Consider the following 24,057-nt stretch of genomic DNA (forward strand, 5'->3'; position numbering starts at 1 on the left):
GATCGGTACAGTGGGCATTGGGATTATCAACCGACCGCAAGTGACTGATCGCCGGTACTCGACGGCGAGTCAATTCATCAACTCGGTTAGTCGACGGGAGATAGTGCTGGCCAGGGCGTTTTCAAATTTCTGAGAAATACATCAGCCGTTACCGACTCGCCGGGGGGGAATGCCGGTACACGAGCAGTGACGAGCAGAAACACGAATCAGACAAGCTGGAACACGCTACTGGCCATTCAGCATTCATCAACCAATTTCAGTCGTCCATCGGGACTCGAAGTGGTATAATATTTAACGGCGTCGTCAGCACTCGTTTTCGTCAACTTTCGGTCGTTTTTAATTCTTCGCGTTCGACGTGACATAAAATTGAGTGGAATTATTCATCAAGTCTCAGTGATATTACAGATTGTGCAATTTGTTTTTTGCCAATTTTTCCTTCACTGATATTTGGTCTAACGTGTGATGCCGGCGCGATAGGTTAGGGCAACGAAAAACCAGGCATTCGGAGTATAAGAGTTGAGTTTTGAGGAAAATGTGAAGTGTTTTTATTTGCAACTGAAGATACTGTCGACCCGGGGTGCATTCAACGCAAGATACCGTTTTTTTCAACTCTCAGGGATTTTTTAAATTCCCCTGCAGTGACTGGGAATTATGTGAAAGTGCTTTGATTTTAATTTGGAGCAGAGACTATTAATTAGTGGGAGATCCAATAAAGAGAACGATGGCATTATCAAGAAGTGACACCAGGTGGTTGTTTATTATCTCGTTGATCACCGGTTTCTGTCTAGTTGCTGGTGGCCCACCCCCCGCTCGTGATAATGAACCCGAGGAGTACTGTTCAGTACACAAATTTGATAATCTTCCTGGTGGTCTGAGATTTACCAAGGAAGTCGTCACGACTGAATACGCTAATGTCGGAGGATTCAAGGCAATTCACTGCTGTCTCAGGGGATATCGCAGCATTGAATGGTGAGTTATCATTTTTATTTTGTCATTAGAGAAGTGAAAAAAAAAATGTTAGCATCATACCTCTACTCGTGTTGTTATCCGCATCGGAGCGTGGTTTTCCTCGGTTTAGAGTGACTCACTGACCAATACCAGTTACCTGACGCAATTTCTCTGAATTTTTTATTCCGGCTTTTGCTTTTCTCGGATTTGCTCGTTATTCCAGGCAGCTTTAGCATCTGAAGATTTCGTAATTGGAGCAATATTCGGGTGTTGAAGACTTCAAGTATTTCGACAAATGTTTTATACAATGAAATGTTGTCTGTTTCGTCAGAAAATATATTTGAAATCTGGAATTGATCAGCAACTTTACTGTTTAAGGAAAGTGGTTGAAATAATTGAGAAATACAATTTTTTCGAAAAATCTTTTTCTTCGTAAAAATCATTTATTCGGGAAGTTATTGATACTCAGAATTCAGCCGGAAATCGATCTAATGGATAAGAATGATGTCATAAAAGATTAGGGAACTCCAATAATTAACTCAAACAACAAATCTTTTAAAAAATAATGGCTTTGGCAAAATTTTCTGCTATTTTGTTTTTCTATAAAAATCTAACGTAATTGAAGAGCCAAATTGCGTGGCTCAATTTTTTTACGTGTAAATCATTTTATAAAAAATATTATTTAAATGACGCTGCATTTTTTTTTCATAGCTTTGTCAGGCAATTTAATGGACAAATTTTACGATTGCTGATAATTGACCACCTGACCATGACAATGCTTCGACATCCTTGAACATTGAGTTATCACTTTACTGAATTTATTTATCCACAAAAGACGAAAAAAAAAAACTGATAAATCAGTTCTGCGTAAAATGATTTCCGAGAATTCATAAAAGGGTCACTTAACTCTCATTAACGATAAACCCGTGATATTTCCCCCTTTTTCCACTGACGCCGTCAATCAGTGGAATTCAGCTAAAAATCCAGTCCTTCAAGGAATTGTGTCTCACGTAGATTTCACTTGGGAACTTTGTTGCACTCCTTTCCGTGAAGTGTAAAGTCAGCTTTTGGCAGTTATAGCAAAATTAAATATTTACAGATTAAACCGTTACGTGGAAAATGATATCGATGAGGGTATAAGCAGTTTCCACGAATGTCGCTGCCAGGTTGAATTTTCTTTTCCTGGATAGATGGAAAAAAAAAAAAAGAAAATATACCGGTGTCTCCTTGGATTTCAATAGGAGAAGTGAAATAAATCCCCCAGCGAAAAGCGTGAAAGCCAGCGGGGGGGTAAAAATTTTCCCAGGATGAGGGGGACAGGGGTCAGAAGGAGCGAGAGAGGAACAGAGGGGGATGGCAAGGATTGAGATGAGACAGGGAGGACAGAGGAACCCGGCAAACATACCGGAACAAAGAAGACCTCGCGGGTTTTTTTTTTTTTTTTTTTCACCCACTCATTGACTGTCTTTCTTTCTTCTTTACATAAATCTCATTGTCTTCCTTTTTCTTCACTCCATCCTCCCTTTTCTTGTTGTACGTCGCCCGCCTTGTATACCTACTTGGAACAACTTGGGAAACGACTCTACGAGGATTCCATTATACTCAGGACAAACGAAGCAATTGCCGGTCCATTATTTGTCCAGCGTCCCTTCACTTCACTGTTTCTTCCAGGTGCAAAAGGTATATTCGTGTCTCGTGCGGCATACAAGGAAACCAACGACTTATTTCACCCCTCGAGTGCTGGGGAATAGAACAGCGACCGGCTGTTTGAGGATAGGTTTCTTTCATGAGTGTACAAGTAAAAACACCTGTTACTCATTGTCAGTCATATTTTATAGTTCATTTAAACTGTATTCTGGAGCTGAAAATTGTTATCATCATCCGTAACCGATGATTTCATTGTGTAACAATGGAAGACTATTAAGGACATCCCTTTATATAATTTATTATGCCTAGTCCTTCAAGGATATTTATGGCCGGACTGACAGATAAAGTGATATTGATTTTTCGAATTCTAAGTCTTGTTGATCGCTTGATCTTTTGCGCACAGTTTCGATTGACAGAGAGAAAAATTATGGCACTTTTGGAAATGGTTCCTTTTCTGAAATTTAGTTTTTTATTTTTTTTAAGCACAGATGATAAGAAAAATAAAATGGAGAATTGATACGGTGTTTCTGTCAGGTGGTGACAAATCTAGGGTTCGTTTACTTCAGTTCACCGACTCCAGGTGATTGTTCAGAGATAAACTAAACAATGTGTGTTGATGTCGGTATCTGAGAGAGACTTTGTGGATAAAGTCGAACATTCTGAATGTGCACTGATGGTGACACAGGATTTGTAAATATTTGGTCGTTCTTAAATGTTCTCACATCTTTCGCAGGTCTCAGTTTCATATCATATGAGACTGAATATATACCTGAGTATCCCGGGTTTTCCCTCAGGCGTCTCATTAAATTAAGGGCACCCAAGTAATTTAGCCATTTTTTCTTCGGGCGAAGGTTTTTTACCTTTCTAGTAAAAAATTAGGACATTTATCGAAACCCCCATTTGCCCGGACACTTCCGGACATATAACATTCATTCTATTGTTCAAATTTCACATCTAAACTTTAATATTTCAAAAATAAGGGACACTGAACGACGTTTGAAGGTCGTGACTGACCGGAAATCAATTTCACGCAAAAAAAAGGTTTTCGAAAGTTGACCAATTCATTCACTCATAAAATGTTTTTCAACATAAATGAATGTAAATGATAATGAAGTGAAATTTTCATTAATTTTTATGTTATCCGTTAATTGGATCAGGTTCTTATTCAATTTAGGAAAATTCATTTTTGAAATAATGCCAGCTAAGAAATACCTTAACGAACGTGAATGTCTGTTCCCGCAGACGATTGTTTGCCCACCTTTTCGCTGAAAGAGTGTTCATCGCTCCTCCTCTGGGTGGAAGCGTCCATTCGTTAACTATGAGTGGAACAAAAACTCCAGTTGTATATACTATATCCCATAAAACAAAATAATAATAAAAACTCGCGTGCATCAGTTTGAGTTGTTGCAAGAAGTAACAAAACTGGAGAACAAAGCTGAAAAAAAAATTTTTTTTTTTTTTTTAAGGCGTAAAGTTGTCTCTGTACGAGAAACACGGGAAAACAAAGTTTCTGCGAAGTGATTATTGTCCCACCGTTATTTTCGGAATGACGAGAGGCCGGTGGACGGCTGTCTCGGACGACAAACCCGACCTGTTATGTCCTCATAGTCAGTGTGCGAATCCCTGACGTTTTCTCTGTTCCTTGTATACACGCCGACAGACACGCCAAGTATCATTACCTATAATGGTGGCCCTCGTGACAATCTACCCTTCGCAATACACCAGTCCCAGTGCATTCACTGGAAAAAAACCCTACTTTTTTCTCTCTAAACATATATATTCACCTAAATAGTATAACCTTCGTCCACCATCGACGGATGTTTATCCATTTTCCGAGAGTTGAAAATTCTTATGTTCGAGGAAAATTTTGTAATTATTTGCACTTGTGGATATAAATATAAAACTAACATTGATAACAGGCGGTTATTAGCAGTAGTTTTGATGGATCTAGATGAACACGTTTATGCAAATTTTATTTTACAAACATAATTTATTATTCTCTGTACAATTCCAATTTTGTTGAGATCATCATCTCTTCTTTCGGTCTGAGAAACTGTCCTTTCGAGGGAAACTGAAACAATCCTTTGCCTCTGTTCGGTTGTGGTCGCCCTTTGCGATTCTCGCATTTTGGAGCTTACGAATTTGGCAATAATGAAATGTCCAGTGAATTTTATTTCACAAACGGATGATTATTGACTACGTAGGATGCTCCATTTGGCACTAGTCTATTTAAATTGCGTGAATCGGTTATGTCACTGCAAATTTCAAATTCCACTCAACTCCAGGAATTACGCAAACCATCATTTCTTTCTGTTACCAAGAAATTATTTAACATCACAAAACACGTTCGATCGTGCAATTCACAACCCCCGTCTGGTGGCCCAATTAAAGGCTTCCTTTTCTCAATGATGAATTCTAATGAATCGTTCATTCTTTCCTTTTTCCTTTTTATTTTCCTCTTACGCTGAATATTTGCAAAGCAGGGAGTAGATTGTCTTCCATATTGTGGACAATGGTCTGAGTCATAATCTCGTGGTGATGTAACTGAGACTTTTTCCAACAGGAGAAGATGAAATATTGAGTTTGTCCGCGTAATACCTCCTGAAAATAAAAAGAATGAAGAAAGGAAAAGAATGAGACACGTGTAAACGTTGAAATATTTTTCGGTCGTTTGTATATGACTGGGGCTTTATCTGAAGATTTAGTGTCTACCACAGAATCAAATGCTCCTTTGGTTTCCTCGGGGTCTCTCCCAGGGGTTCAACCGGTCTACGGTCGAGTTTTTGTCGTGATACCGAGGAGGAGAACCCAAGTTCTTTTGGGTGGCTTTTGTCTCATTTATTTCCCGCGCTGTCTTAATCTTTATCATTCCAGCGATGAGTTGAATTTCTTTTATTATGTTCGCAAATAAGAGCAAATAAAGGGTGGAAGTAACACATATAAGAATAAAAATCATGAGGGAATTTATGAAGAAAGGGAGACCGGAATTGCATTTCCTGTGGAGGTAGGGGTTGAGGTAAATGTACTAGTGCTTTGTCCTCTCACATGGAGACACGTGGATAAAACGTATCCGCTTTATGTATTCGCATTACATACTAAATCAATTCTTTATCAATATTCAATGAATTTTTCGGAGTGATTTTGATGATTCAGTGAGTGAAACTGTTCTTTCCTCGGGTAGATATTATTTTCGAGGTGAATGTTGATGGGACACATGATGTGTCATTCCGTTACAAAATTTTTTTCTCTCTTCCTGCTATTCGCCAATTTACATAAAGTCTCAATTGACATTCATGATCATTCCTATTGCCACTGGGGATAAAAATCGTGAATTGAAAAGTCTCATCACTTGCCGTTAGTTAAATCGACGAAGTAATCCATAGAAAATTTGCAAAATGTTTTCTATTGGAGGAAAACAATTTTTTTTTCAATAAATAATTCCTCTCAACTACTTTGTCAACAGATTAACAATAATCCATCGCAAATTCAATATCCAATATTGCGAGCAAACGTTACCGGAAAAAATTCATCACGATATACATTTATTGGAAGATTCATTTCACTCCTCCCTTCACTCCTCCCACCCCTAATTCCAATCTCGATAAATCTCGTCGGGAGTTGAATGGACTTTTCAGCTTTTTTTTTTTTTTTCTCGTTTCATCAGAAAATCGATTGCGATTCCCCCCAATGCTCGTTCGCGTGTCAAATTTCCGAGAATCCCCGGTGTAACTTGTGCCCTTATCTGACCCATATCTGTCTATCAATTTTCACCATGTACTCTCAACAATTTTTATGCCTGACAAATTAACAAATTCCTCGGGGGTAAATTTCTCGTGATAGATAAACAGACAATAGCATTTTGTGGGAATGATATTTGTGTTGAAGGATATTGAAGTACCTACTTCACGTACCTCGATGACGGTAGCGAATGTAATGAGGAATGGCGCGCGCGTACACACGCAACCAACGATTTCCGAGAAGTCCGTAATAGGCGGCTGCGTCGGTGCGAGAAAGTATGAAATACCTGTGCAGCAGTCGCTAACGAGTAAAAAAATGTTAAGATCTATATAAACATAAATGGAATCGGGTTTCGAGATTCTTTTTTTTTTCATGTCTATTGTCTTAAAAATATGTATAACAATGAAATGTTTTTTTCACGAAAAATCCCTCTCGAGTCACCCCGTTCCATTAACTTTTCATTTTTTTTTCAGTCTCTTCCTCTTCTTCATCTTCATCTTCTTTTCATTTCGCCCTTTTTTCGGCTGTGGGGTGGCTGGACGGTGGGCGGTGGAGGAGGAGGAGGGGGGGCAGACCCAGACGCAAATTAGCGAAGCCACTCGGGATAACATCAGGAAGAGAACTCGTTCTCGGTTTAAAGGAGAATAAGGAGAGAAAATTAAATAAAGATCGATGTAACGAAGCTTTAAAACATATCCCACGAGTGCATAAAAGAGCGCACGCGCGAAACAAAAGTTTAACTCCTCTTCTTCCGAGTATTCTCACGGGGGCAATGTGGGAAGGGGGGGTGGGGGACCAATTATCCCTTTTCCAGAAGACAATTATTGCGTCGCTTTTGAACCGCGCACAATTGCACCGAGAATGAGTTGCACAATTGTCGTTGCAAAAATGTTCTCGACATTTTATTTTTAAAGTATTTCTTTGCCCCATTCCCCTACCCCTCGACCTTTGAATTCTTCGTTGCGATCGGTAGAAATAAAAGGAAAAAAAAAATGGTGGAAGTTTGAGAGTCTTCCAGGAATCGCCGAAAATAATTGATGAGCGAGGCACATGTTTGTGTGTACAATGTGTGTGATACTCTCACACATGTGAAATATGCCGAACACACACGAGTTTGACTGGACGCCCGCCCCGTGTGATCCATTTCGAACGAAGGCGAGGGCAATCTTCCACTTTTCTCTTCGTAGAATCGTTTTAGAAAATAAAAATAATGAAGAATCTACCATTGGTCTATTTGCACTTCCCCCTTTTTTTTATTTGTTGTTGAAAATGCACGCATCGTGGTGTACACGCAATGTGTCGTACAAAGTACATCTCGATCGACGGGGTTTATGATTAGTATGATTTCTTACGGGGAATTGACTGCTGTAATAACCGGTAGCTGAAAGAATTGAATGAAATTCTTGGTTTCATTCGTCGGTAGCAAAGTGATGAGTTCAGATTTTTTTTTTAATGAGTTCATGGGACAATGCCACGGAATATTTGTATTGAAATCGCGTATTAATGAAATTAATTTGAGATTCAGCAATGGAAACATAATGTGAAGAATTAGTCCATCTTCGAATAATCATAAAAATTTTAATTAAAAATTTACTGCTGAAAATCATGAGGCACCAGGTCAGATAGTTGATCCACTTGCTCAATTAAATTTTTTGTCGTTAGAAGGTGAGTTATTATTCGTATTCGTAACTTTCGTCTGGTGAAATGAAATAATTTCTATCTGAGAAATCATCAACATTTAAACAAGTTTTGCTTGAGAACCTGTTTTCTTCTTTAGTAAGTGCACAAAAATAATGCTCAACAATTGCCCGTCACGACAATCGTTTCTAAGAAAAAAAAAATCTTTTAGTGAATAATTGCGTGAGAAAATGATTGACAAACTTTCATTTTTTTTTTCCTCTCCAGGTATAAAGATGACAGAGCATATCCGTGGCCAGGAGCATTGAGCCACTTTATTCTGTACCCAGAGAGTGCCAATCAGACCATCTATACACAGGAGGCAAGACCCTCGGACGCCGGCAGTTATTCCTGCAGAGCTCGAAACGACACAGACACACTCATTGGTGATATTAGTCTGAAGATAGTGGGTGAGTCTCGAGGTAAAAACAAACAAACGAAATGTTAACACACCATTATTTGTTTCGTGAATATCATTATTTGCGTTTATTTTCTTTGTTTGGCAGGTGAAGACACGAGTGGTTACACGGGTAAACCATTGGTGACTTACAAACCAGTATCACAGCTGGTGCAACTTGGTGGTGCTGCCAGGCTATTTTGCGAGGCTTATCTTGGTAAAGTCGATTTACCGGATGCAAGGAACTCGGTTACTTGGTCTAAAGCGGGCAATAACGTCACTGTACCGAGTCAGGGGAGAATTTCACAGCACCGAGTCTCCAGGTAATTATTCCCAATTATTAACTGTTAGGCAAATATTATTTAACTTTGGAGTTTCATATTGGCTTGCGGATTTTTTTTTGCAAAAGTCTGCCTTAGTTCAATTCCTCTGAATCGAAAAAAAAAAATGAATCTCGTCATAATTACCCCATGTCTGGCAATCTCTCGAGAATTACTCCCTCTTCCTGCCCATTTCCCTCATGAAATTATGATGTAAATTAAAAAAGGGTCTTGCGGTGAACCGCCACTCTTATTTTTTTTTATTTCACTGAATCAAAAACTTGTGGAGAACAAGACAGGTGAAAATTGCAATAGATGGCAATGGTGGTACGTTAGAGAGTCTGAAACACGTCGACAAAAAGTTGAAAATCTTTCATCGGCCAGACCCCGCACCGTCATTACTGTAATGATACCTTTCCGCCGTTCTTCTTCCGTTCTTTCAGTGGTTTTCCTCCCCCTTCATTTCTTACCTGCAGGACTTTCTATCGCGAATTGCCGATTTCTCGATGAGAATCATATGGGTATTTCACTAAAAAAAATGGTAAGGATATCCAAATACCTCGGGTTATCTTCAGTAGCAGTGTTTTCCTACTTTTGTGGGGGAACATGGAGCTTTAACGAGCTTTCCATCTGACGTTAGCTGTCAGGCTGCTCAATAATAATTTTATCTATTCGAAGAAAAACCAATATCAAATCATTCATTCAATTTTTATATCTAATAATTTGAAGGATAATCAAGATCATTTATCCATTTCTATTTAACATTAATAATAAGGGACGACTCCTCATAACCGAAGCTACAATATTCATCCCACAGTGAATTGACCTTCTCATTGGTAATTCCATGCGTGCAAAAATGTTAGATCACAGCTCCCATGAAATGACATAATCTGCAGGCATGTGTTACCACCTTAAACAAAACACGCATCTCAAATTATTTCATTAATCCCAACTCCTCATGTTTCTTTTTTTTTAGGGAAGACGAGCAAATCATCGGTTCGTACTTGGAGATAACAGCGACAACGCTGGGGGATTATGGCCAGTACGAGTGCACAGTCAGCAATGGTGCTGACGACGAGATGACGCTATCAGCTCACATTTATCTTCATGGTAATTGAGAGTCTTTTACTTTCACTATCACCATTTCAAAGAAGTTTCGCAGAACTAAAAAAAAAATGGCATTAACGAGCTCAAACTTGTTATTTGATATTCAACGATACAAATAATTGTCAATAATTATTGTAACTATTTTTATTTTTTTTTTTGCAGATGAAAGATACGTTCGTGGATTGAGAAATGGATCATGGAGGAAGCCTGTAATGCTTGGAGTTATCTTCTTTGTTCTTGTTGCATCGATGATCGCTTCTTACATCAGATGCTGGCTGCCGTTGGCTGTCTTCTGGCGCAACAGGTTTTCACGCCTTGAAGAAAATGGTAAAAACTTGAATATATCTTCACATTGTTATAGATATATTCGGTACAGTACAGATATTTGAGTTATTATTCTCCCCTTAACCACTTGGATTTTTCATTCACGTGAGGGAACTATTTTATTTGTGAATCAGATGGAAATATTAACCTTTAACATCTTAATTTTTTTGCAGACGGAAAAGACTGCGATGCCCTAGTGTGCTATCACGAAAAAGATTCAGTTATTGCGTTGGGAGTTCTAGTAGCTACGTTGGAGAGTAAATATCACTTCAAGTGCACAACACTCGAGCTTTCACATTTGAATCGCAACTGTGAGTAGTTATCTTATCAGTGATATGTTGTGAAAATGTCAATTAGCAGCAGAACACATTCGAATGAGAATTGAAATAGTGGCATATATTAACATCGATATGTCATTTTTGCGATAAAATTAATTTACTACGTGCAATAGAGGCAATTTATTTATTTTTACACATGTCATAATTGACGATGAAGATAGCCATGTCATTGGGATGTTTCTCTCTAAATAAATGTTTTTCTACTTTTGTAGTCGACGGTCAAAGATAGTCAATTTCTTCTAAAATTAAGTAGTTGTTTTTCTTCTCAATATTGGATTGTAAGAAGAAAAATATTTTATTGAATTCTAATTATACATTTAATTTACTCGATTTCAGGGAACATGGAAATATCTCCACACGCTGCCTCAGCTCGTCGGCTAATAATTCTCCTCAGTCCAAACTCTATTCAAGAACCGTGGACAGAGGGCCACGTGAGTCTGGTCCTCAAGCAAATAAGTCAATTTCCCATAAATTCAATTGTCATATCCCTCACTGATCTTCCAAATATCACATCATTCGTTAAGACAAGCAGTTGTGTTGACGCTGCAAAGGATGGAATTGTCCTCGACAGAATGACAATACTCAGATGGGACGAGAAGGAGAGGGAAAAATCGAGTGATTATAAATTCTGGTGCAGATTAAGACTTCTCCTACCTGTGGTGAGACCGTCACCGAAGAATTCTGATGATTTGAAGTGTCAGAGTGTTGCTATGATCATTCAGTCAAATGGCACCAATTCACTTCAGATGAAGGAACGATCCCACGGAAACTTCGAGGTTCTCGTTTAGAATTAGTACTATTTTTGTTTATATCGTATTACTTGTGATATAAGAATCATAATTTTTCGGTACGTTAAACATTCAGACCATTCAATTCATCAATTCCCATCGATTATCAATCAATTGTCAATTGAGTGGGTGATTGCAACTCAACATTCCTCATCTAATTTCCTTAACTTTTATGTTCCATTGCTTTGTAAATATATGTGACTGGGTACGTAAATTTTGTCAAGTAGAATACCATTGAAGCTTTTTTTTTCAACTTCTAATTTATTCAACTAGGTGATATTTTTAGAATAACAAACTATTTTAGATTAGTTGTATTAAGCCAAAAAGAAAACTACATTTACCTTTTTTAGTTCTGTAGTCGAGTGCAATAAGGTGAAGTGCTACATTTTTTACACTTGTTTTTTACGATGATAGTGCAAGTATTTTTGAATACACAGGCCTGATATCGAAATATCTTTGGGGAAGGCATTATGATGTCATTGACAAATAGATGATCAATTATTTTGTTACAGTCATCTGATACAATTTAAAAAATGAAATGATCGTTACGTTTTACCAGCTCCCCATTAAACATTCTTATTTTATTTCATTATCAATTTAAATTTCCTAGAACATGCGAATAATCGTTATTTTCGGTTGAAAAATTTATAAATATATTTTTCAATGTCAGTATTACATTGCATATGTACAATGAGTGCCTGCAATTGTCTTAAAAATTTTGAAAGTATTTTTCTAAGTAACGCCAAGTGTCAAAGCCACGATTAGAAATACAGGTAAATTAAACAATCTCATCTGGTTTATTTTATTCAACATTTTAGAGCACTGTTTCAATTGCATTATTTGTCGTAACAAGAGTCAAGGCCGGTCGGTCACCAGTGAAATAATTTTAAATGAAAAATTAAATATCGAGTATTACAACGGAGTAGTACGTCCATTTGTATCTCGTTTAGGGTAGAATTTTTTGTTTACTTTTACATTATTTTCAGGCACTTGTATTCCAGGCAAAAAACGAATCCTCATAATTTCATGATCAATTCTGTGTTATGTGACTGTTTATAATGATTTTCTCCTTTTTATGATGTTCAAAATAAAATGTTTTTGATATAATTCACCTTTTATTTTAGTTATTTTTGTCCGCAATGGCCCAGTTCCGCCACACTAGTAGTTGTCTGAAATTTCAGTCGAAGAAAAACGAAAATGAGTCTTCCAGAGAGTAAATAACAATAATCACCGATAGGTTAATCATTGCTTATTTATGAGACTACAGGCTTATGAGATATTGAAGCGATATTGCCGATCAAATGGTTGAATATAAGTATTTTACCAGGAGTTCTAAAATTCTCCAACTGAAATAACTCTACTCAGGAGATAAGTTTATGCTGATCATTTATTTGGTTGATAGTACTCAGTATAAACACGTGCCATTAACTCGCGATATTTTACAACTTCTCTGCTGAATGAATGCCCGCACAGTGATGAGCTAATTAATATTCAACTGTTGTATTACAGGTCATAGCTACCATTACGTGATCAGATGACTCATCCTCATCTCTCAACTCACTAATCCGGATTTAACTTACCTGACATCTCCCCAACATTTCATCCAGTCACATCATTAGTATGAATTAACGATGTCATATATACGTTAAATAAATAAAGAAACGTTGAAGGCAGAAGATTCAATTAAAGTATTTTATTTTCTACCCTAAAAAAGAAGAATCAATGTTCCTCGTGAAAAATAGACTCGTTTTCACCCCGGAGGGAAGAAAATGTATATTTTAGATCCTGCCGAGGCCCTGAAGATAATGATAATTATTACACTGATTGAAAACGACATTATAAATTAGCATAAAAACTATTGACATGAACATGGTAGTACACAATATATCTATGAACTTTGGCGATTATCATGGGTACGAAATATAAATCAAAGTAAAATAAATGATTTTAAGAATATTTGATTTAATTCTGTATCGCGTTAACTTGCATGTTTAAAATTAATTTTCTACGACATTCTTATTACAAAATAGCACCAGGGCGCTTATTAACTCTGATTATTGACAATTTAAATGGCAGCACGACGGACATGATATTTTTAAGAATAACAAACTGGAGTAAATATTAAGAGTAGAAAAATATCTCTCTACATATGCATCATTTCACTTTCATAAAATCTCTATAAAATACTTTGGACGATATATCCATTAAATTTTTATGTACATGTAATGTAAGTAACGATAGTTCAACTAATGAAAAAAATTCCTTCTGACTAACAAATTTACACAAATCATTCCCACAGGAACACTCTGGTCTTGTCAAGGATTTACGAATTCCCCACAAAATTTTCGGTAGAGACCTTTCATAATGAAATAAATCCTGTGGGAACAACTGAATCCTCGAAATGTTTAATACACGATTTTTACAAATATTGGCCCCTGACGATCATAGTCTTCTGATTATTCGCTAGTGCATTCTCAGAGACGTCACAATAACAAGCGAATGGTATTGTGAGTACTTCACTAAGTAGATAATAATGTCATCTATCAACACCGCTGTGTATTAACAGATTATTTGAAATAGACGACGGAGCAACCGAAGGGAGAGGTTTCCGTCAAATCATACCATCTGATCTTTACGTTTTTTAAGTACATTTTGACAAATGAATATCTCAAATTCTTCCATCATATGAGATAAGAAGATAAGTGGGTCAGTTCGTATCTCAGAAATGTTGAACAAAGATGGAAGGGATGATATCATGCGAATTTTTCTAAAAATTTCAGCTCAAGTTCTTTATAAATTCTGTTCAGATTCCGTTGTCTTGAATTCTCATTAAATTCTAATTAATTTGCCAAAGTCTTCTTTTCAATATTTTCATGCGTGTCGTTACACCAATGTTAACATGGATCATTGGGAGAACTTCAAAGGCACCAAGAAGTCAATGGTCGTGGCAAACCAACAAGCGTCAATTCAATTAATGTCCAGATATCGGAGTTGAAGGGAGAATTTTTAATTTTCGACTGATACGTGAAAAATCTTATCAAAAAATTCTCTCAGCTCCCTTCGATTCTAGGGTACCTTCAATAAGCCAAGATTCAAGTGGAATAAACACTCAACTCTTTTCTCCCCTGAGCTATCAAACTCATATCAAATTGACTCTAGAATAATCATGACATGTTTTGGAATAATGTCGATGTTCAACTTGTTTTTTCATTCTCAGCCATCATAATAGAAAAATCGAAAATAATTCCACTGTAATCAGCTAAGCTCATATGTAACGAAAGATTAAATAAAATAATACTGTGTTTTTGTTTTCTATGTATGCATGATCGTCTCGTTATAAGGCAACGTTATTAGTTCGGAGAGTCTATTACATGGACTGTGTGCGTTAACATCACTCGACAAGTGGCGATAACGACCCCAAGGAGGAATAATGTATCCTAAGTATTGCGGACTTGCAAAAGATAAAACGAAACTTTTACCTTGATAACGATAATTGATGTCTCAAACGACAATCGAACACTTCCAATCATGTTAAGGCTTTTTCTAAGGCATTTATGCTCAAAGATAGCGAAAATTATGTAATCAACTATTTTGTTAAATGGCTTAACCACTCTCTCGGTCGAATAACGGTTGAGTTTTAAGTATCTATGTCACTTTTAGAGCGATGTGGCTGGATGACGAAGTTCGTAATTCTGTTTGGCAACAGCTGTCAAAACATTCTGCATCATTTTGCCAGTCTCTTTTACCATACTCGATAAATAACCAGTTTCGTCTTGAAGAAGTATATGAGGATGATCAAATTCCTGCAACAAATACAAGGATTAAGATTAATTGAATGAAATATTGGAGACAATGTTTCCCATTCAGTAGCAGAATGATAAACGAGGATGAGCTAATTACAATAATTATATTGTTTGTACATTCGTTCAGAAATAATTTATTTTACGAATGTTTTTTATGACTGATAGTGTTCGTTTTTATTTCTTTCAATTTTTGTCGTCGCGGAAAAAGAAAAATAGAAATGATCCTAGTTTCTCACAGGTTTTACTCGACTATTAATCATTAACGAAATATAACCCCGAAAATTGAGTAGTAATTTTTATCTCCGGAGAATATCAACTCACCACAACTTGTCCAGCATCCATCAATAGGATTCTATCACTATCCATCACAGTATTCAGCCGGTGAGCAATAGTCAGTACAGTACATTCAGCAAATTTGGACCTAATAGTTTTCTGAATGAGCTCATCAGTCCTAGGATCGACATTGGCAGTTGCCTCATCGAGCACCAAAATCCTGTTATTTTTAACAATGGCGCGGGCGAGACACACGAGTTGTCTCTGTCCAACACTCAGATTGCTTCCACCCTCATTAATATGCGCAGTCAGACCCATCTCCTTGAGTTCAACATCCTCAAGAGCCGCCCAGAGCAGATTATCCGAATATAACTCAAAAGGATCAAGATTTCGTCTCAAAGACCCTGAGAATAGGAACGGCTCCTGAGGAATTATGCTGATCTTCGATCTGAGATCATGAAGACCAATTTCTGATGTCTCTACTCCATCAATGATGATCTCCCCGTCAATATCCGCGAGTCTGAACAATGCAGAAATGAGCGATGATTTTCCTGCTCCAGTTCTCCCCACGATTCCCACTTTTTCCTTCTTTTTAATTTGAAAATTAAGATTTTTAAGTACAGGAGGTTCTTCAGGTGCATAAGAGAGATAAACATTCTTAAATTTAATCGTCCCTTCCTCTGGCCAACTCTCCCTGGGCTTTTTATCCGGAATGCTCTCCAAGGCAGGTTCACTCTCCAAATTTGTGTACTCCAAGACCCTTTCAACCGAAGTCATTTGATTCTCCAGCTCAGCACTCTGTCTCATACCCCACTGGAACATTCCAGTTAGTCCGATGCTCTGGGTTATGGCCAAGCCAACATTGCCCCCTTCGGTGTTATCGGCACTATTAGGGAGTATCAAAAAGCTCAACGTCACCAGGGCAATATAAACCAGGCAAAAGATATCCAACCAAAATCCAAAAGCCCTGGAAGAAGCGATAAACATGTACCAAGCAGAGGAGTGAAGATCTTGATGCTGGTCAAACTCCTTCGCGAGAACACTCTCAGCTTCAAATGCTCTGATTGTCGCCAACCCCTGAAGCGTTGCATTGAGATGACTGAATACAGGTGATCGGGTAATTCCCTCGAGTCTTTTGACACTTCGGCTGGTGGACAAATAGATAATCCTCAGATAGTAGAAGAAAATTCCGATTATCGCAGTGGGTATCATGAGCCACGGATTAGCCACTCCAACAACGACGACAATTCCCAGCAGACTCAGTCCAATCTGGATGCAATCAATCAACGCCATGGGCAGTAATTCGTCGATGGCCCCCATATCCTTAGAGAAACGATTCAAGATCCTCCCCGAGGTGTTTGTATTGAAGAATCTCATCGTAGCTCTGCTAATACTTCGGAACATTTTATCATGCAGTTTCAGCGAGGCTTTCATGCAGTACTCGAAGAACGCAAATGATCGAACCAAAGAGATCACTATCGTTGTAACAGTCAGTCCCGAGAAGATGTAGACACATGTGTCCCTCTCGAAAATTCTGGAGTAACCACTCGAGTCCGTTGAGTTCGTAGCTGCTTCATTCTTTGTCAAAATGATGGTACTGTTAGTCCTGTAACTCTGATCTTCCTCCTCGAGGTTCACCCAGAAAGCAATGAAATAGTCTCCACCACTGGCAGCGAGTTGTGCTCCAGCGCAGAGAATGAATATTATCATCGCTATACACCAGTTCCCCCCAGCTGTGAAATAAGATCCGTAGATGTTTCCACCAATGCTGCCCTTTGTCCTCATCTCAGCTATTTCGTCGGGTTCTGCTTGAGTCCTGGAGTTGTCATTCGTCATTATCGACGACACCGATGTGACGCTGGTGCGTCTGGACGTATTTCTACTTCCAGCTGCTGATCCACTGTCCTCCGCCTGAGGCGTTGTATGCTCCAACAATCTACCAAAGTCTACTCCCCGAACAGCTAATTCATCATAAGTCCCTTCAGCGTCAATTCTTCCATCCTTCATCACGTAGATTTTCTCAACATTTCTCAGAAATTGAATCTGATGAGTCACCAATATTCTCGTCTTTCCTCGTAAATATTTCTCGATGCACTCCTCGAACATGTGTTTACCCACGTGTGCGTCGACAGCACTCAGGGGATCATCGAAGAGATAGATCGGAGTCTCAGCATAGACAGCCCTAGCCAGGTTGATCCTGGCTCTTTGCCCCCCTGACAAACTAATTCCTCTTTCACCCACAATTGTTTTGTCACCGTAAGGAAGAAGTGAAAAGTCTCTCTTCAGCTGACACACCTTAACCACTTGGTCGTACCTCTTCGGCTCCATCTTCCTACCGAAGAGGATATTCGTCCTGACGGATCCAGCGAAGAGCCAAGGCTCTTGACTGGCATAAGCAATGTTTCCATGGACATCGAGCGTACCTTTGGAGATCTTCAGCTCCTTCAGAATGACATTCAGAAGGGAGGATTTACCGGCACCAACTTGTCCAACAACAGCGACCAATCTTCCTGGTTGGACATTCATGTTTATATTGACCAGTGTATCCTCGCGTTCACTTCCAGACCATTTTGCCGACACATCTTGCAGAACAACCGATCCCGACTTTTCACCATTCAATTTCGTGTCAGCAGCTCCGTTAACTTGTTTAACTTGGTTGTAAGTTTCTCCACTGTTTTTATCACTGTCAGTCGTGGGAGTGGATACTTCATCATACATAAGAAACTCCTGGAGACGTCGTATGGAAACAGCAGCCTCAGCCATTTGCGTGATTCCCTGGGGGAAAAACACTGTCATTGTTTGCCTTAGAATATTGTAGTACGCCGTAATCATGAAAACCTTCTCGGCATTTATGTGATTGTCCGGGCTAAGGAGAATGTACGAGAGAATAGTTAAGAAGAGTGATGATCTCGTTGTGAACATGATGAAGGACATGACCACCCCTCTGATATATGAAGTTGCTCGAATGACGTCGATCTCTCGTTTCCTAGCATTTTCAATAAGGGCACTGAAAGGATGTTCCCACGTGTACATTTTTATGGCTTGAATTCCCGAGATGATTTCGTTTGTGAGACGAACACGTTCATCGGTTCTGATAGCAGTGCGTAATCGCAGCACTGACGATTTTTTTCCAAGCCAGCCCTGGAGAGGAATGAACATCAAGAAAGATGCTACACCGATCACTGCTGAGATGTTGAACTCTTGGTACATGAAGTACGTGATTATGGCAGTTTCAAGGGGTCCTATCCACAGGTAGTGTAGGAAGATTATCGCCACGTCGAATCTGTTGACGTCGTTGGAGAGAAGATTGACGGCTTGTCCCACAGTTGTTTCACCCAAGGCTGTTTTCGAAAGTTTCAGGGATTTCCTATAGATCAAGGAGCAACAGGCCACTCGCATCTTCATCCCCATGTGCAGGATCGCCATCATGTAGGGGTGAACCACGAATATGTTCACTGCCGAGCAGAGAATGACGCCGCCGGCGTAGAGGTAGGCTTCTGTTTTCGTTACGGTGTCGGTGGAGTAGTACCTGAGGAGCCTACCCAGGGCCAGTGGCTGGAGAACCCTGTGGGTTTCGTGAGAATATTTATTGAGTGATGAGAGCTTCTCGCAATTGCAAATATGCTATTTATAGTTATAAAACTCTAGTGAATTCATTGGAAAATTGAATCGAAATTGCCCTATTGCCCTTGTAGAGTGTTTGGTCGACTCAATATGAAAATTCAAGGGAACTCGGTTTATCTACATAACTTGTTCTCCTGGGATATTGTCCATAGGTTTGAAATTACTAACTTTTTCCCGTTGATTTTGTTTATTTTATATTTTCTTCAAACTTAGACTTCGTAGCTTAGGTCCGCTCAAGGATAGTACTCCTTGAAATTCCAATTTTTATGACAGAAAAAAAATTATACTGGTACTAAGCATAAATTGAGCTTAGCCAACCGCCAATGACGCTACCCAATCCGTACTTTATATTCAGATTTTTTCTCGTGTTAATTGACATGCAAAAAATCAGAAACTTTAAAAATTAAATGGAAATCTGTAAAAACCAAAAATATCTTTCCTTTGATTTTCTAAATTAATCTACTTATTACCACAACGGGTATTCCTCTGAAAAATATCATTTATGAATAACATCGAATTACTACACGCACAGATAAGGCTCTTATTAGAGTCGTTATGATAAACCCAACTATTTTCATCAGTCGCTAGAGAAAACTTATTGTTGAGATGAGAAAATTAAAAAAAATGACCAGACCCATTGATATCAAAACAATGTGCCCAACTAATGAACAAGAAAAATCTTCTGTATTTCCCTCGACCATTTCACGAACGACATTTCAGTGATGGTGGATGCATCTTAATTAGAGGCCAGCGGCCGAGAAATTACTTTGTTAATTTTTCTTGGGAATATTTTCTGGGCGACAAGGTGACTTGAAGAAATTATCACCTAAGAATCTAAATTATACATGGTATTTCACAGTTTTATCAATGAATTAGTTTCTTATCAGCTGTTATCATTCTATTGAAATTTTCGTTAACAACCAGATAAAATACTCGTTACTGTTAGAAATAAGCATTGGTGTAATCACAACATTCTAAGAGAATTACAACCAGCTGCATTAATCCAAGGGAATTCCCGGGAAGTTATGTAGATAACCGACCAATTCTGGAAAAAAAATGAATTTTATAAATAGAACTCTTCACCAACATAAGTTATCACTCAAACTGTTGCTTTTATTACCAATAACTAATTTGTTTCATCAGTGTATTATTGTTAGAATTGAGCAATGGAGTAATAACAAAGTTCTAGGGGGCTCGTAATCAAGAGCATTGATCTGAGGGAATTAAACAAACTGATCACTCTCAATGAGACTTAACGATGATTTTATCTCTTCATTTCTTCTGCTATGGACTTCACCAAGTATCTGGGGCGCGTGAATCGGCACATAGGGGACTTTCAAGGGTCGATAGTAACTGATGAGCATACCGAGAAAAATTGGTTGCATCAATCTGTATTATGAGGACGTAAAATGTAATTTTACTGAACAATATAACCAGGGGTTTTTTATCGTTAATGATTTTCTCGGTCAGGCTTTTCAATGAAAATATGACTCACCTGAGGACAATTTCCATAATCGCCAAGGCAACGCCGTAGAGTGCAACTCTCAGTCCAAATACTTTAACCAATACACGATTTAAACTCGGCATTTGCTTCTTTTTAGTTGGTCTCCTTGCTTTTTGTTTTGCTTTCTCCTGTTGTTGATTGAAACGGTGCAATTCTTCTTCCCATGCCGCTGATATTTTATCACCCAGGTAACTACTCTTGTGCTCCTTCAGTGGTTCCGTGAGGTCATCTATCTCAAGGTCTCGTTTGTAACCCACGTAGAATGTTTTTAACATCCATCTGAGTAAATTTATTCATAAATTATGAATAAAAACCAAAAAAAAATTCAGCGGAAAATAATTCATTACACGTGCCATGCTTTTTTCCTTATAGCCTTTAATAATTTTCGTTGTGTATTTAATTGATCCCATGGCAAATGACTCGGGAGGAAAACTTCAGAACAGGTATTTCTATGCACCTCGAAAAAATATCTCGGAATTGAAAATTCATTTAAAAGCACATTTCATGGAGATAAATCCCAAGGTGGCAGGAATGTTGCAGTTAATTAAGAAGCAAACTGGATAATGCATACGCAATATGCCATACCTGGTGAGTCAATACCTGACTCTCCCTCTTGCAAATTGATTTTGACTTATCCTCTGAGACTATTTCTCAATTTCTGTGAGATTTTTTTCGTGAATTGACTTATCTTGTTATTTTTTTCAATAATTCGGATCATCAATCAAATACATCTCAGAATTTTAAATGACTCTTGGAAATGGTGAGGATCTACCGTCGATTTATTCGACACAAAGTCCCTCATATGTGTTCCCAAAGCAACCAGAAATTAAAATTTGTTTAATCGATAGACTTACCCAAAGGTAAGAGCGCTCAATGGATTAGCCCCCTCCCTCGGATTCCGTCTCTTCTCCACGGCCTCCTTTCCATCCATGATTCAATTGGAATAATCGTTATTCCAATTATCGAAAGCACACAGCGCTAACAATGAACATCTACCAACAAAGGGGAGAAATTGTCTCTTAGTATGACCGTAACACAGCTTAAAATTTTGTATTAAAAAGCGGGTGGGGAATGAAACTCTCGAGGATGGCCCCCGATCGATTAAACTCTATTATAATGGCTCGTGATAGTTCAGTGGTCTGTTCACCGATACGTGACAAACGAATTTATTACTACGTGTCGGTGAAATGGAGACCCAGACTCGGAGACCCGAACTTAATGACTGATGAGCGATGACTACTCCCAAACACCAGACAATAATTTTAACGTGGCCGCATATCTGTCTGATATCCAAGGGTAGATATAAATCTGGTGAAAGAAACTCTATCGATCGATGTATGCAAGTCATCTATCTGGGACTACAGCGGAATAATTCGTAGAAGGGAAAACAATAAAGAGGAAAAAGTTTAGTTGGTCATTGGGCATCAATGGCAATTAATACTCGAGCTGTGAGATATTGAAGTGGTTTGTAAACTTGCTCTATTTTAGAAATCCAACAAATAAACTACTCGAGGGGGTCATATAAGACCTAGACTCTCAAGACAATGATGAAAAAATCAATGAAATCATGAGGGTTATTACCTATTCGGAAATTCAGAGAGTAACTTCGTGACAAAAATCTGTTGACACGAACCAGTTTTCAAACACGTCTTATGTGAGCCAAACGAATCAGTGTATCAAAAGTCATGAAAATTTTATAATTAATACACGCATGTAGTTTTTATCTCAATCCGTGTGTTGAAAAAAATCTTAAAGATGATTTTTGGATTTGATTGGCGACAAAAGAAATTTTTTATGTTCTGATAAATTTATTTGCCCCAGAATTAACAGATAATTATTAAAACTGCATAAGAATGACAATTTAATGGACTATTTCTGACTTCCTCATTGAGGTTTTATTATTAAGCCATTGATTGAGGAGAGGCGTTATGTTCTCCACAACAATTATTGTAAAATACTTAAATGTAAACAGAGGAAATCCATTATTTGTTTCCTGTTGAGTATTGCTACCTCTCGCTAATTTATGTTTTTAGGGGAAAATTTCAACTTTATTGTCGACAATTCAACAAGCAAAAATTATTTTAAGGTTTTTTTCTGAAGTGCTGCACCAATACATATTAGAACTAGAATATCAAAATTATCTCTACACATACAGAAAATTCCATTAAGAAATAATAGAGCGGAAAAAATCGTGGCCATGAGCCCAACAAGACTGAAACATCTGGAAAAAAAATTATGCCCATTTAGTGATAAGAAGACCATAAGAATAATCTCAACAAAATCAACATTTTGGAGGTAGAAACAGATACCGATACTCTATGTAAACATCCATAGTTTCCGGTAGCAATTGGAGTAATCTTGGTAGAACTAGTTCATGACTTGGATCTTGTTAAACATTGCAACATCTTGATGATAATGTCAATAGTCGCCTGAACGTAAATCATAATTACGATTAAATAATAAAACTATTAGCGCCCTCACCTTGCTCTTAAATTTTTACTTATTGAAGTAACTACCAATTCAAATATTATATTGTTAATCAGTAATTTAATTAGAATGATTGACAACTATTTGCTTCAGCCAGATGTCCCCCGTAAGTGCTGTTCACATCAGCCGCTAATCAATCAATATAAACTATTGAACAACCGACTGGTCCCACAAGCATTACAAGGAAAGACCAAATTTGTTGACATCTTTCCAATCAATATCATTGATAAGATATCACACAGGCGATCATCACCAAGTTTCTCCTCATTGAAATCATCGAGCTATTTGCAGCTATCTGCTGAAAGTGATAGAGAGCAGTGATAAGGCGTGCTTCCGTACAGGTAAGGTATCGATGAAAAATATCGATTAAACACCTCTAAACAAATCTAGATAACACATTTTGACTTTGATATAAATGTAGAATCCTTACATAATCCCTTTTGTCGAGTGTCACGATTGTCAGACAATAAGTTACATAAAGGATGTTGGATTGAGCAAATATTCAGTATGTCTCAGTGGAAAAAACTAGGCACACCAAAACCTATCATCTACTCAATGGACTTTAGTTGATAGTGATTAGATACACATGTACGAGGGAAAATTGTAATTACGATAGTGCGTGTAATTGCCGGCTTGGGATGAGATAACCTTGAGAATGGTTAATTGATAATATACCGTTGGAAAGACATTTTGATAAATTATATAGAAATTGTTGTCCTCACAGTCTGGACCAACACAAACAACAATCACTGACCAAAGTGTTACAACTGAGATGTCGGGGCTGATTGGAGGTGAGATATTGACACTTTGTCTAATTGAAGGATCGATGTTCGACAAATTTTTTCAATTTACCTGCAGCACTGGACATTGACCGTTCACCCAAATTTTTTTGCACTCATAATTACATGAATGGAAAGCAATTGGTGAGAGAAATTCACTCACCTCAAGACGATGACTCCCACGACAACTGAGATGTGATACGTGATTGTTCAACTGACGGCTGTGGCCTATTCGTTAACCCTGGTTAAATGAACACGTGATCGCTGGACGCCTTCTGCGCTACTGATGGGAGATTTGACGGC

At 38.0% G+C, this 24,057-nt stretch overlaps 2 protein-coding genes across 5 annotated transcripts; one reads left to right on the forward strand and one right to left on the reverse strand.

Moving 5' to 3' along the window:
* Window positions 1–204: 204 nt before the first annotated feature.
* On the forward strand, window positions 205–12,391 carry LOC135162949 (interleukin-1 receptor accessory protein-like 1). Of its 2 annotated transcripts, none has more exons than XM_064121944.1 (7): window positions 205–969; window positions 8,239–8,432; window positions 8,517–8,730; window positions 9,704–9,837; window positions 9,997–10,161; window positions 10,332–10,469; window positions 10,833–12,391. In XM_064121944.1, exons 1-7 carry the CDS (start codon window positions 722–724, stop codon window positions 11,282–11,284), a joined length of 1,545 nt encoding a protein of 514 aa, XP_063978014.1. In that variant the 5' UTR covers window positions 205–721; the 3' UTR covers window positions 11,285–12,391. The 2 variants fall into 2 exon arrangements, with proteins under 2 accessions (XP_063978014.1, XP_063978015.1); XM_064121945.1 differs by having other exon boundaries at window positions 8,239–8,420.
* Window positions 12,392–12,962: 571 nt separating this feature from the next.
* On the reverse strand, window positions 12,963–24,054 carry LOC135162936 (probable multidrug resistance-associated protein lethal(2)03659). Of its 3 annotated transcripts, none has more exons than XM_064121901.1 (5): window positions 23,918–24,054; window positions 21,343–21,480; window positions 20,480–20,767; window positions 15,409–18,925; window positions 12,963–15,087 (listed from the first exon to the last, which is right to left on the reverse strand). In XM_064121901.1, the coding sequence occupies exons 2-5, from the start codon at window positions 21,417–21,419 to the stop codon at window positions 14,941–14,943; spliced, it is 4,029 nt and encodes a 1,342-aa protein (XP_063977971.1). In that variant the 5' UTR covers window positions 21,420–21,480; window positions 23,918–24,054; the 3' UTR covers window positions 12,963–14,940. The 3 variants fall into 3 exon arrangements, with proteins under 3 accessions (XP_063977971.1, XP_063977972.1, XP_063977974.1); XM_064121902.1 differs by having other exon boundaries at window positions 23,828–23,954; XM_064121904.1 differs by lacking the exon at window positions 23,918–24,054 and adding an exon at window positions 21,662–21,710.
* Window positions 24,055–24,057: the final 3 nt, after the last annotated feature.

Source organism: Diachasmimorpha longicaudata, chromosome 5 (genome assembly GCF_034640455.1).
Source record: "Diachasmimorpha longicaudata isolate KC_UGA_2023 chromosome 5, iyDiaLong2, whole genome shotgun sequence".
NCBI lineage: Eukaryota > Metazoa > Arthropoda > Insecta > Hymenoptera > Braconidae > Diachasmimorpha > Diachasmimorpha longicaudata.

Bases quoted from the DNA above. Each gene is read 5' to 3' on its own strand.
- LOC135162949 (XM_064121944.1), top strand. From the start codon at position 722: ATGGCATTATCAAGAAGTGACACCAGGTGGTTGTTTATTATCTCGTTG. The intron at 9,838-9,996 runs GTAATTGAGAGT...TTTTTTTTGCAG, and splicing joins AGCTCACATTTATCTTCATG to ATGAAAGATACGTTCGTGGA. The intron at 10,162-10,331 runs GTAAAAACTTGA...ATTTTTTTGCAG, and splicing joins TTCACGCCTTGAAGAAAATG to ACGGAAAAGACTGCGATGCC.
- LOC135162936 (XM_064121901.1), bottom strand. From the start codon at position 21,419: ATGGATGGAAAGGAGGCCGTGGAGAAGAGACGGAATCCGAGGGAGGGG. The intron at 18,926-20,479 runs GTGAGTCATATT...CGAAACCCACAG, and splicing joins ATTATGGAAATTGTCCTCAG to GGTTCTCCAGCCACTGGCCC. The intron at 15,088-15,408 runs GTGAGTTGATAT...TATTTGTTGCAG, and splicing joins TGGATGCTGGACAAGTTGTG to GAATTTGATCATCCTCATAT.